Here is a 12173-nt window from a genome sequence, read left to right as displayed (position 1 = left end):
ATTCAAAATCACAGGTCTCTGGAATGACCTTACTATCCCGTTGCGGAACCTGAGCTCCCTCCATTTATTCCGCAAGCAACTAAAAACCTGGCTCTTCTCTAACATGTAATTTCTTTTTTCCCTTACTTTTCCACTCGATTTATAAACTTATGGAAACCTTTTCCTACCCTTTCTCATTTTTAAGTTCTTATAAACCGTGCCGAGCCCTACTTCCGTGGAGATGATGCGGTATATAAACTTAAGGTTTAGTTTAGTTTAGTGAATCTGACGTAAGGAATTCTCTATCAAATTAAGGGACCCCTGTTACCAAGCTGTGGTACGCAGTAATGTGTGCTTATTGCAGCTTAAAATAGCACCCTGAAGTGGCCCAGAGAACTTTTGACACAAGCTTGCACTACTGGTGCACTAAAAATTAAAATTATTTTTTTTTACTAGGTGGGTCTACTATATTACCATTCGCTGATTAGCGCATGAGCCATTACTGCCTACAAAATAGGTTGTGCTAATTTTTGTTAATGGCCAGACACTAAAGGCAACAGTGGCACACGGCCATTAAGTTGGAAAATCGGCCTTTTTCCAGTCACGGCAAAAAAGTGGCCTTCGTGCGCAGAAAAGACCCATGTAAGGGCACATGAAGACCACATTTTGTTGCAGCTTAATAAAAGAACCCCTAAAACTGTTAACTTCTTACAGGACCTTTTTCAGATGTGTTTAAAAATCTGCTCCTCTTTAAAAAATTTATTTTTTATTTATGAACTTATATTTTAATTTTTTTTTTTAAATTTAGGAATTTATGTTGAGCACATTTTATTAGACAAAGTTGGACAAGTTCCTGCTAAACTGGAACGTACGCAGGTGAGGCTGGACTCATTTAGAGCACTGGTCTTTGACCTGGGGGCTGCCGCGTGAGCGGACTGCTGCGCATGATGGACCACTGGTCTAACCCAGCAGCGGCAATTCTTATGTTCTAAATTGGTCATAATGGTTATAGCATGTGTAATGTGTTGCTTGACTGAATATTATGTATATTTTGTATGGAAACCGCTTAGACTTGAGGTCTATACATTTAAAAAATAAATACAAATAAATATTATAATCAAGTAAAAGACTTGTACAGAAAGTGATATCTTTGGCTTCTAACATCACACTAAGGGCTCCTTTTACTAAGGTGTGTTGGGGCTTTAATGCGTGGAATAGCGCACGCTACACTACTGCGCGCTAGATGCTAACATAAGCATTGAGCTGGCGTTAGTTCTAGTCACGTAGCGCACGGTAATATCCCGCATGCGCTAAAAAAGCTAGGCACCTTAGTAAAAGGAGCCCTAAGTTATTGATGATTGATCTGAATGCTACTTCAACCTCCAACTCAGCTAGCTGATTAACCCTTTAACTGTATCCATGATATCCTGTCTGTCTCTTGGCTGTTTAGACTGTAAGCTCTTTCGAGCAAGGACTGTCTTCTTTGTGACTCTGTACAGTGCTGCATAGGTCTGGTAGTGCTATAGAAATAATTCATAGTAGTAGTAGTAGTGTGAAGAGTTTCAGTCTTTGGGAAGCAGAGCTGAAATTGTGATGTCATAATGGCTCATTCCACCAATAAGAGCCAACCTCCTCAGTGATGTCACAATGGCTTGATTGTCCTGTACTCCCCTCTGCCCTCCCACCCAGCCAGCAGATTAACGCTTCCCCTTACTGTATCCATGACATCCTATTTGTCTGTCTTGGCTGTTTAGATTGTAAGCTCTTTTGAGCAGGGACTGTTTTCTTCTTCTTTGTGACTCTGTGCAGCGCTGCGTGCGTCTGGTAGCGCTATAGAAATAATTAATAGTAGTGGTAGAGGTGCTTATCTACTGCTGGATAACCAGAAGATTATCTAGTATGGAATCTGCCTTGAAATTAACTGGTGAAACTAACTATAAGTGCTTACATTAAATTAAATCATGGAGAATGTTGTGTTTTACTCGGCTGTATCATTCTGGAAATGTTACACACAGAGCAGAAAAGGACTGAAAGTTACAGGACCTACTCAAAATAGTTTTACTTTAATATGAACTAGTATGTGAAAGGTGTTCTAGGTCAGTGTTTCCCAAGTCAGTCCTGGAGTCCCCCCTTTGCCCGTCAGGTTTTCATGATATCCACAATGAATATGCATGAAAGAGATTTGCATACAATGGAGGCAGTGTATGCAAATGATTCTCATACATACTCTATTGTAGATATCTTGAAAACCTGACTGGCAAAGAGAGGACTCCAGGACTGATTTGGGAAAGACTGTCCTAAGTAGCCAAATCTCAATTGAGCTCATTAGGCCAATGTTTCCCAATCCACAACCAGTCAAGTTTTAAGGATATCCACAAAGAGGAGGCAATTTTATTGGAACCCAAAAAGAAAACTGCAGAAACGATGTACTTGATGCAGGCACTTTATTAAGACAATTGATATGTTATTTAAATAAATATATCCACCTTAGTACCTAGCGCCGGGGGTGTGGGTGTGTGTTTCCACAGTGGAAGGAGGGAGTAGGTATTCCTCCTGTTGATTTTGGCTGGGGAGTGGGGGGTTGCAATTCTGGAGAGGAGGTGTTGGGGAGGGCTGCATGACATTTTTTTTTATGGGCCAGATATTGTATGTGCATGTTTTACACACACACATACACACACACACCCATAGAAAAAAAAATGAAAAAACAGGCTAGACCTGTCGGCTTTTCCGGGTCGGTCCTACCAACCCGACTTTGGCATGCAAGTTTAGGGCATCGATCAGATGTCTGTTAATGACCTAATTTGCATGCCAGAATCAGAGAATGTAGGACCACATGGAAAACCACGTGGTGAGCCTGTTTAAAGCATCAGTTCGGCAAATACGATCAGTCGCTAAACCAGTCAAACCGGTTTAGCGACGATCGTTACGATCAGAGGCTTTAGTGCATTTAGCCCCAAGTTGAGAACATCTGGTTTAGGGGGTTGAGTGATCCAAGCCTCAGCCAGCATAAAACACTCTTTTGTGGCTGAGCAGTATAATCTGAATCATGCCCAGAATGCTAAATTTATGTAATTTTTGAAATTTTTGCTCCTGGACAAAGCACTTCATGAAAACTAATCAATGTGAAGGTACAGGTTATACGAGTGCACACTGCAGTGAATGTGTTGGTTCATCCATCTGTGACCTTCAAAGGAGGAAAAGGAAACAGGTACTTTATATTTTGAGTTATTTTATTAGACCTGGCTGGGATACAAAAGATTAGATTTCTTAAGGGATTTTAAAACAGTGATGCATCCCTTTGTTCTTTAAGCTTCAATTTAGAAACACTTTCGTATTAAGAACTTTGCCTCTTAAGCAAAAGATGAGCCACTAAATGGATTACCTGAGGATTAACCAAACAATCAAGCAAATCGTTAGTAGAGATGGGTTTCGGAGGAGAGCACGCACTCCTGTCAGAAACAACTTGTTCTGACAATGTCTCATTTTTAAACATAACCGACTCCTTCTGAGTCCTGTGAACTTCCTCAGAGTGTTCCCCTTCCGTTTCACTTTCACTTTTCCTTTCTCCTTCGCAATTTGCTCCTTCTGATTGGGGGACAACTGGGACAAGATGCATGTTAAAAGGCAGTTTCTGTTTTCTTTTTGGCGCTGAATGACTGGGCTCGTGCTCAAGGGGCTTGAAGTCACTCGTATTATTGCTTCTCTCCATTTTCCTTTTCTTGCATCGTGCAAATGAGTCCTGTTCTCTACTTGCTCCATGCTGTTTGGAATCTATTGCATCTTCCCTTTGGCGTTTCAAATAAGCAGCAACAGCAGCATTCAAATACTTGAGATTGACTTCATGGGATGTTGCATCAACCTATAAGAAAGTTAATTCCATGCTTTAAGAAAAAGAAAAAAAAATCACGGTTTCTGCAAAACTTGTAGTCGGAGGTAGATTATTAATTTTTTTTTCATTATACAAGTTTTATTTTGAAAGCTTGCAGAAAGGGCAGTATTAGAAAGAAGCTATTTGAGTCTCTTAAATAAATATCTGGGGGTCATTGGAACGATATTGTAAGGAGTAAACATTTTCCTTGGATGAATATATATACACATTGGGGGGTGGGAGGGAGTTTTTCTGGAAATTTTACTATATTATGTGTTTATATTATATTTATGATATAATTGATTATAATATTTGAAAGAAGGTGGGTGGGACGGCATATAATTTTTATGTTTGTAGAATTGTATGAGAATTACAAGTGTTATTGTTGTTACTAATGATATATTCCTGTACGCTTGCTGTAAGTTTTCAAAATGAATAAAGAATATTAAAAAAAAGAAAGCAGCTATTTGACATTAATACACAGAAAATGAATCATACTTCTGTGGGATTTAACCAGACTTCTGCAGTATTGGGGTCTTCTGCAGATTTGATGGCACACACAGCTAATCGAGTTATTGCTTCTTCGACACGGGCTTCGTGGTCTTCTTCCTGATCATTAGAGGAGGCCAAAAGATACATGTTATCTACATTATATACTGTTCATGTTAATGGTACACATTTGGCTATTAAGATCTCCTGGTAAAGCAGTAAGTTTTTCTTACCTGCACACTATGTGATAAACTCTTAAGGCAGGGATACACAAGTTCAGCTCTCAAAGGCTTTGACAAGGAAGGTTTTCAGGATATCCTTAATGAATATCCATGAGAAAAATTTGCACCCAATAGATCTGCATGCCATCCATCTTGTGCCATTCATTAAGGATACCTTAAAGCTCAACCTCTTGAATACTTAAGTCTCTCAACAGAACCTGCTCATCATTCCTACTGGTCATAAAATTATGAAACCACTTGACACGTCATAGTTTCAGTCCAGGTCTCGGAACTTTGGAATAAATTGCCACCCTATCTTACACTTTCATTCTCTTCAACAGTTCATAATGGATCTCAATATCTTCCTCTTCACTGATGCCCATAACTAACACTGCCCAGTATCACATTCTTGAGGGCACTGGTTGCCAGCCAGGACTGCGCATCACCTTCCTTTTGTGTTCGACCACTTTGGTTTTCTATTGAACATTATTAGTTCACCCTTTCTCCCTCCCACCCCAGTTCTATCATTACAGCCTCTCACTTCCTCCCCTTTTTTCATTAGAACGTAAGTTGCCCGGATATTACATTTGATGGGACATAGTGGAAACTGTGAAATAAACTTGGAAGCACAGACCTTGAGGACTGAACCTGTGCATCCCTGCAGAACTCTATAGCTCTATGGTAGTCTCATTGGGGGTAGTTCTATAACTGTACACCTATATTTAGGTGCCTATTCTATAAAGGAAAGTGGGCGTCTACTTTCTTTTATAGACTACTACCATCACCGAGTATATGCGTGTATATGCACTTGGGTGTGAGCACTTACACCAGCCATACAGCTAGTGTAAATGGAGGAACTTAAATGCTGAAGATACACTATTCCAGAACTTGTGGGAGAGTTGTGTCCATCGACCAGCAGGTGGAGACAGAAAACACACTGAACTGAGCCCACTATATCTATCCAGATCTTTAGCTCAGCTCCTCAGTATTTATGTAAAAAAGTAGAAAGAAACAAAGGAAGAGCCAACAAATAACAGATAAGAACCTCAACAACAACTTACAACATGGTACACGCCTTGCTCATCCTCCCCTCTCAGGCCTTCCCTGGAGGGATGGGAAACTATATCGCACTTACCTACTCACCTCAAGGCAGACAGCAATACACAGATACGCAGGTGAACTGTTGGAATAGCGTGAAGTGCTAATGGAAAGAAAATTATCAGGTAAGTTCATTTCTCCTCACAACAAAAAACACTGGCAAACCAAAACCAGTTTTGGTTTGCTGGTGTTTCATTGTGTGGTTTCTCTTTTGTCAAGTGGAGTACTGAGGTTCCTTGTTTGTTGGAAGTTAATTTCTCCTTCCATAGTGCAGCTTCACACTGTTCCAGACCTTGTGTGATGTTCAAAAGCAATCCCTAGCCAGGGTGGGATCCCAGGTCTGCCGCTTTGAATCCTGCATTGGACCGGGTCACCACACCCACCCTGTGGTGTTTCACAAAGGAATGCAGCGATGCCCAGGTTGCTGCCCTACAGATTTCCACTGGGGATGTCAATGCCGATTCCGTGCAGGACACTGCTGCTTGCCGAGTGGTATGTGCCTTCAAGACCTGTTGTGGCTGCTTGCCCTTTAGTAAGTAAACTGAAAGGATGACCTCCTTCAGCCATCTTGCGATTGTGGCTTTCAACACCATTTTCTCCTCATTCTGCTTTCCAAAGAATACGAAAAGATGATCTGACCATCAAACCTCAATTGTGGCCCCCAAGTACTTGAGTAGCAAGCAGCGGACATCCAGAAGATGCAACGAAGCATAAAAAAGCAACTTTTTCTCTCTGCAGAAGGAGGGAAGATCCACAGACTGATCATGTAATATGGTAAGATGACTTTCAGGAGAAAGGATGGAACCGTTCTAATCGACATCCCTGCTTCAGTAAAGCGGAGAAAGGAATCCCTACATGAAAGTGCCTGAAGTTTAGAAATCCACCATGCTAACAACATCAAGAACACAGCTTTGAGTGTTAAGTCCTTGATATCACTCTCTTGACAGGCTCAAACGGAGCTTCTTGTAATGCTCTGAGAACCAGAGTCAGGTCCTACTCTGGACAGAGAGTGCAAAAGGGGGAACGAGATTGACCCACTTCCCTCAGAAAGCGCACCACATAAGGGTGAGATGCCAGGGAGCCATTCTGGATTCTTCCCCTATAGCAGGCCAATGCCACCACATGCACCTGCAAAGAACCTGAAGCCAGGCCCTTTTGGATGCCGGCCTGTGGAAAATACAAGATCTGAGTGACTGAAGCCAAGAAGGGCATCACCCTTTGCTGTCCACACCAGCTTTCAAATGTACGCCAAACTTCAATATTGAAGCAAAATGCATCCAGGGACAACTCCCATTCCCCAAATCCAGGGAGTTCCTGCTGAGAAAGCCGGCCTCCATGTCAAGAGCTCTCGCAATGTGGGCTGCCAACAAGCAGAGAAGATGCTTCTCTGCCCAGTCTATAAGCCAACTGGTCTCCTCCACCACCTGCTTGCTGTGGGTCTCCCCCTTGCTTGTTTATATATGCCACTGTTGTTGCATTGTCCAACAACACACAGACTACAACGGGAACTCACGGCAGCCATTCTGATGACGGCTCTGCACGGGGCAGGAGCATAGGAAGATCGCTTCTGTCCCGCTTCACCGATAAACCACCAGGTAAGGTTCCGGGGATGCAGGAGGGAGGTGGAGGGTGGGTCATAGCCGGCCGAGAAGTTATTTGCGATATTTCACACTTCGCGGTCCGGCTTTGCACCTAACCCCCACAAATACCGAGGGAGAAGTGTATATCAAATAAACGAACTGTAACTGTAGCCAGTTTTTGGATGTATTTCACAAAACGTTCAAACTTGGACTTAGACATCATATTGAAAATGCCCCCTAAGCCTTTAATCTGCATGATCCTATCTCCCTTGAACACTACATTTAGACTTTGCATCTATGTAGAACTGACAGTACCATCACCCAAAATGACATTTCATTGCCTGTGTCATGGGTTATTTTTTCTTTTGGCCAATGCCCACTCTCCATATTGCAAATGGCTGTAAATTAGAAAACATCTAAAGCAGGGTTATTGAATAGTAAAGTGGGCTGAAACCCTGGGGAACTGGGTTTGATTCCTTGTGACTCTGGGCAAGTCACTTAACCTTTCATTGCCCCAGGTATAATATTTAGATTGGGAGCCCACTTGGGACAGAGAAAGTACCTGTACAGTGTTCCCCCGCTCATTCGCAGTTTGCGAATCGTGGACTTGTTCATTCGTGGCCTGCTCCAACCACCTCTTACTTTAGTAAAGTCGGGCTACATCAATCAGGATCTGCGTGTCAAAGCAGCTCCTGATTGGTGTAGCCCGACTTTACTACAAGAAGAGGAGGTCGGAGACCGCGAGTGATTTTCTTCACCCGCTGCCCTCTTCTGCCCCTGCATTCGCGGTTTTTCGAAATTTGCAGGGGTTCCTGGAACAGAACCCCCGTGAATTTTGGGGGAGTGCTGTATATATTAATTGTAAACTGCTTTGATTGTAACACAGAAAAGGCGGTATATCAAATCCCAATATTTTTAGCATGGAAAATACAGTAGCAAAAACGTACCAGTTCAATCCAGGAATTTATGCTGACAGTGATGGGGTCAATAGATTCCACATAGTGCCACCAGTGGCTGGGAACAAACAAGACCTGAAGGCAAGAAAAAACAGCTAATTAGAACCAGTCATGCTGAGTCAGGCCAAAGTCCAGTGAGCCCAGCATCTTGGTTCCAACAGTGGCCAATGAGGGTCACAGGTGCTCTGCAAATCCTAAAAAGCAGATCTGCTTCTCCCATCTGATTAAAAGGATCAGTGGTGGCTCTCCCGAGTCTATCTGGCTAACGATTTTTTAAGAATTTTACTCCTGGAACTTGTTCAAACCTCTTTTCACTACATCCTCCAGTATCAGATTAATGTAAACAGAAATTTCCTTTTCTTGCCCTTTTTAAAATTTAAAAAAATAAAAAATAAAAAAGCATCAGCCTGCATGGCAAGCAAAACCCTGGATGAAGTAATTTGCAAATAATAAAACATTAATATTCTGTAAATCTTATTACCATTTGAATCAAAATGCAAATGACCAGAAGCACTGCTAATTTTATTTCAGTGTAAATAACAGTATGAAATAAAATGCAGCGCTTTTATAATCCTGGGCTCAACTGATTAACATGTTCCTCCCAGAAAGAATGTCTGTAGCTGACATAATCCAAGTATATTGTTCTTTGTACTGGACCATAGTTGAAAAGCTTTTTTTAATACATTTTTTTCTCTTATACTAAGAGGAGAGAGAAGAAAATACATACCATGGTGGTAGACTACAATTTGCAAAAGTACAAAAAAGGTCACATCAATGATGATATTTGAAAGCTTAAAAATATCATGGTCTAGTACACACTCACTCTAAAGGCTGGAGGTCAAAATACCGTATTTTTCGCTCCATAAGACGCACTTTTCCACCCCTAAAAAGGGGGTGGAAATGTAAGTGTGTCTTATGAAGCAAAGATACAAATTAAGCCCACTGCCACCGTAACTTTTAACCCCCCTGCCACCGCTGCATCTTTTAAACACCCGCCCGCCGCCATTGTACCTGTGGTCCAGTGTATTTCCCAGCCAGCGGCGCACAAGCCAGAAGTGCAGGGATCAGGAGCAAGCCCTCTGCGCTCCCATCTAGGCCTGCGCCCATCTCCGAATGGCTGCAGTCAGCTCTCGCGGGACTCACGAGAACTGAGGGCAGCCATTCGGAGATCGACGCGGGCCCAGGCAGGAGCACGGAGGGCTTGCTTCTGATCTCTGCGCTTCTGGCCTGTGCACCTGCTGGCTCAAAAAAATGAGAGCTGTCTAAGCAGGGAGGAATTTAAAAAGGTACCGAAGGGATATGAATAAAGGTACGAGGGGCAGGGAGGGTGATTAAAAAAAGGTACTGGGGTGGTATGTGGGGGGATGATTTAAGGTACTGGGGGGCACGTGGTTGTATGGGGGATAATTTAAGGTACTGGGGGCACAAGGGGGATTATGTAAGGACATGGGATGATTTAAGGTACTAGGGAAATGTGGGGGTATGGGGGATGATTTAAGGTACTGGGGGACATGTGGGGGTATGGGGGATGATTTAAGTTACTGGGGGGCATCTGGAGGTATGGGGGATGATTTAAGGTACTGGGGGATACGTGAGGGGTATGGGGCCTGCCTGCCTGTCACTAGGCCACTAGGTCTGCCTGCTTGCCTGTCACTAGGTCACTACGCTTGCCTGCTCTGTGCCCTGTCTTGGCCTACCACTAGACCACCAGGGGGGGGGGGGGACAGGGTGCAGAGCTTGGCAGGGAGAATTTGGGTCAGAATGTTTTTTTCTTGTTTTCCTCCTCTAAATCTAGGGTGCATCTTATGGTCAGGTGCGTCTTATGGAGTGAAAAATATGGTAAATCTTACAAAGGTGTTCTTTACATTCTGGGAGTCTCTTTGGGCCGCTCAAACCTCAGTCCTTTCTCTCTTCCCTTCTGTCCTCAATTGGTTCTCATTTCTTTATCCCCTGCTTAACTCAATCCCGTCCTCAGTTACCTGCCCATCAAGTCTCAATCACCCCCTTGTATCATCCATTCCCATCATCTCATGTTCCTCCTTCAACGGCTTATTCTCCTATCTTAGAAAAATGTAGAGACATCCTCTATCACACAATTTCCTTTTCCTGCCTCAGAGGCACACCCAACCCAACCCTATCCCAAAGTATTCTTTGAGCCCCAGTTCCTACATGTGTTTATCTGTTGAAAGCAACATCTAGCAACTTGAAAAGAAACCAAACTGGGGCTTAGAGTCGCTGGTTAGTGGTGTGTTGCCTAGTTTTTACCAAGTTCAAAAAGGGCTGGTAGGTGAGAGATCTTTTGGTATTAGATTCCTTTTAGAGAAGCATGAATTTCCTCCATGGAGATCCTACTACTGCTTTCGTAGTTGGTTCTGATCTTTAAGCAGAAATCAGCAATCATGGCCTTCAGAGGTCTGCTGCCATTTCTCTTATTCAAGGATGCTAGCTGACAATCCAGTGCTGCTACATTTATTATTCCTGCCTTCTAAGCAGAAACTCCTCTCTAATCTAATTCTAGCATGGAACACAAATAAATGAAAATTAAAATAACAGAAATATGATGGCAAATAAAGGCCAAATGGCCATCCAGTCTACCTATCCACAGTACCCATTATCTCTTCCTCTAAGACAGGGCTGCCCAAGTCCGGTCCTCGTGATCTACTGGCAGGCCAGGCTTTCATGTTCATTCTGGATATCATGAAAACCTGGCCTGCCAGTAGATCTCGAGGACTGGACTTGGGCAGCCCTGCTCTAAGAGATTTCACTTGCCTATCCCAGGCTTTCTTGAATTCAGACACAGTCTTTATCTTTACCACCTCTTCCGGGAGACTGTTCCATGCATCTACCACCCTTTCTGTAAAAAAGTATTTCCTTAGATTACTCCTGAGCCTATCACCTCTTAACTTCATCCTATGCCCTCTCATTCCAGAGCTTTAAATGAAAGAGACTCGACTCATGCACATTTATGCCACTTAGGTATTTAAACATCTCTATCATATCTCCACTCTCCCGCCTTTCCCCTAAAGTATACAGATTGAGATCTTTAAGTCTATCCCCGTATGCCTTATGATGGTGCGACCTCCAGAATTGTACACAATATTCTAAATGAGGTCTCACCAGAGTCTTATACATAAATACCTCCCTTTATCCTACTGGCCACACCTCTTCCTATGCACCTTAGCATCCTTCTAGCTTTTGCCATCACCTTTTCAACCTATTTGGCCACCTTAAGGTCATCACATACAATCACACCCAAGTCCCACTCTTTAGTCGTGCACAGAAGTTCTTAACCCCCCCTAAAATGGTGTACTAGAAAGAGATTGATAGAAGAACAAAGACCTTGACTGGGAGGGTGAAACAAGAAGAAACATGAAGATTGTCAACTGCAATGGATCTAGTAGACATTTCAACATCACAAAAGTTGTACAGTTTGACAGAACCTCTTTTTGATTCTTGGCACATCATGGGTTCCATAAGGGAAACTTTTTTTCAAAAATAGTAATTTGATCATTTTTCAGGGAAGGGGAATGCAGACACAAATCAGCATAATATTCTCATCAATCTCGCCGCACTATCTCAGTCCACTCCACTGCTTCTTGCTTTGCTGCTCTTTGTCTATCAATCTCTTGAATCTTCTCTGAGAGCTCGGGCTCTGTGAAATGGTCTGCATCAAACTTGCAAATGTTCTGCGATCTCTTCAGCAGGACTTCTCTGATGAAGCCGGTCAGCAGAAGTTCCACCTCGGGATGAGACCCGAGATATTTTTCATTCTCTACATGACCCTTAATCTGCTGCTCCCTCAGTTTCTTCCCCTGATCCTAGTTCAGCGCTTCCTGGTCCGGTTCCTCCCTGCCTTTTAGCTGTGTTTATCTTAGCAAAATATATGATTTGTCACTGGTCGGGTTGTCTAGAATTGGCACACTTGCCTATATTAACAATTTTCAAGGTAACTGCTGTATGGAGATCAACACAGACGTGC

The 12173-nt window shown here is 42.8% G+C and overlaps 1 protein-coding gene across 4 annotated transcripts in view; it reads right to left on the bottom strand.

Annotated features, from left to right (window-relative positions):
* Positions 1-2482: 2482 nt before the first annotated feature.
* Positions 2483-12173, bottom strand: part of HSPBAP1 (HSPB1 associated protein 1) — a 116417-nt gene continuing 106726 nt past the window's right edge. The window contains exons 6-8 of one of the 4 annotated variants that reach the window (XM_033944634.1): positions 8186-8269; positions 4349-4459; positions 2483-3841 (exon numbers count right to left, since the gene is read on the bottom strand). In XM_033944634.1, the coding sequence (XP_033800525.1) occupies positions 3317-3841; positions 4349-4459; positions 8186-8269 (720 nt within the window). In that variant the 3' untranslated portion in view covers positions 2483-3316. The remainder of the gene's footprint in view (positions 3842-4348; positions 4460-8185; positions 8270-12173) is intronic. The other 3 variants (XM_033944636.1, XM_033944633.1, XM_033944635.1) reach the window with 3 other exon arrangements.

This window comes from Geotrypetes seraphini, chromosome 5, assembly GCF_902459505.1.
Source record: "Geotrypetes seraphini chromosome 5, aGeoSer1.1, whole genome shotgun sequence".
Classification (NCBI taxonomy): Eukaryota; Metazoa; Chordata; class Amphibia; order Gymnophiona; family Dermophiidae; genus Geotrypetes; species Geotrypetes seraphini.
The sequence above is the reverse complement of the archived record's forward strand: the minus strand, read 5'-3'. Positions and strand labels throughout refer to the sequence as shown.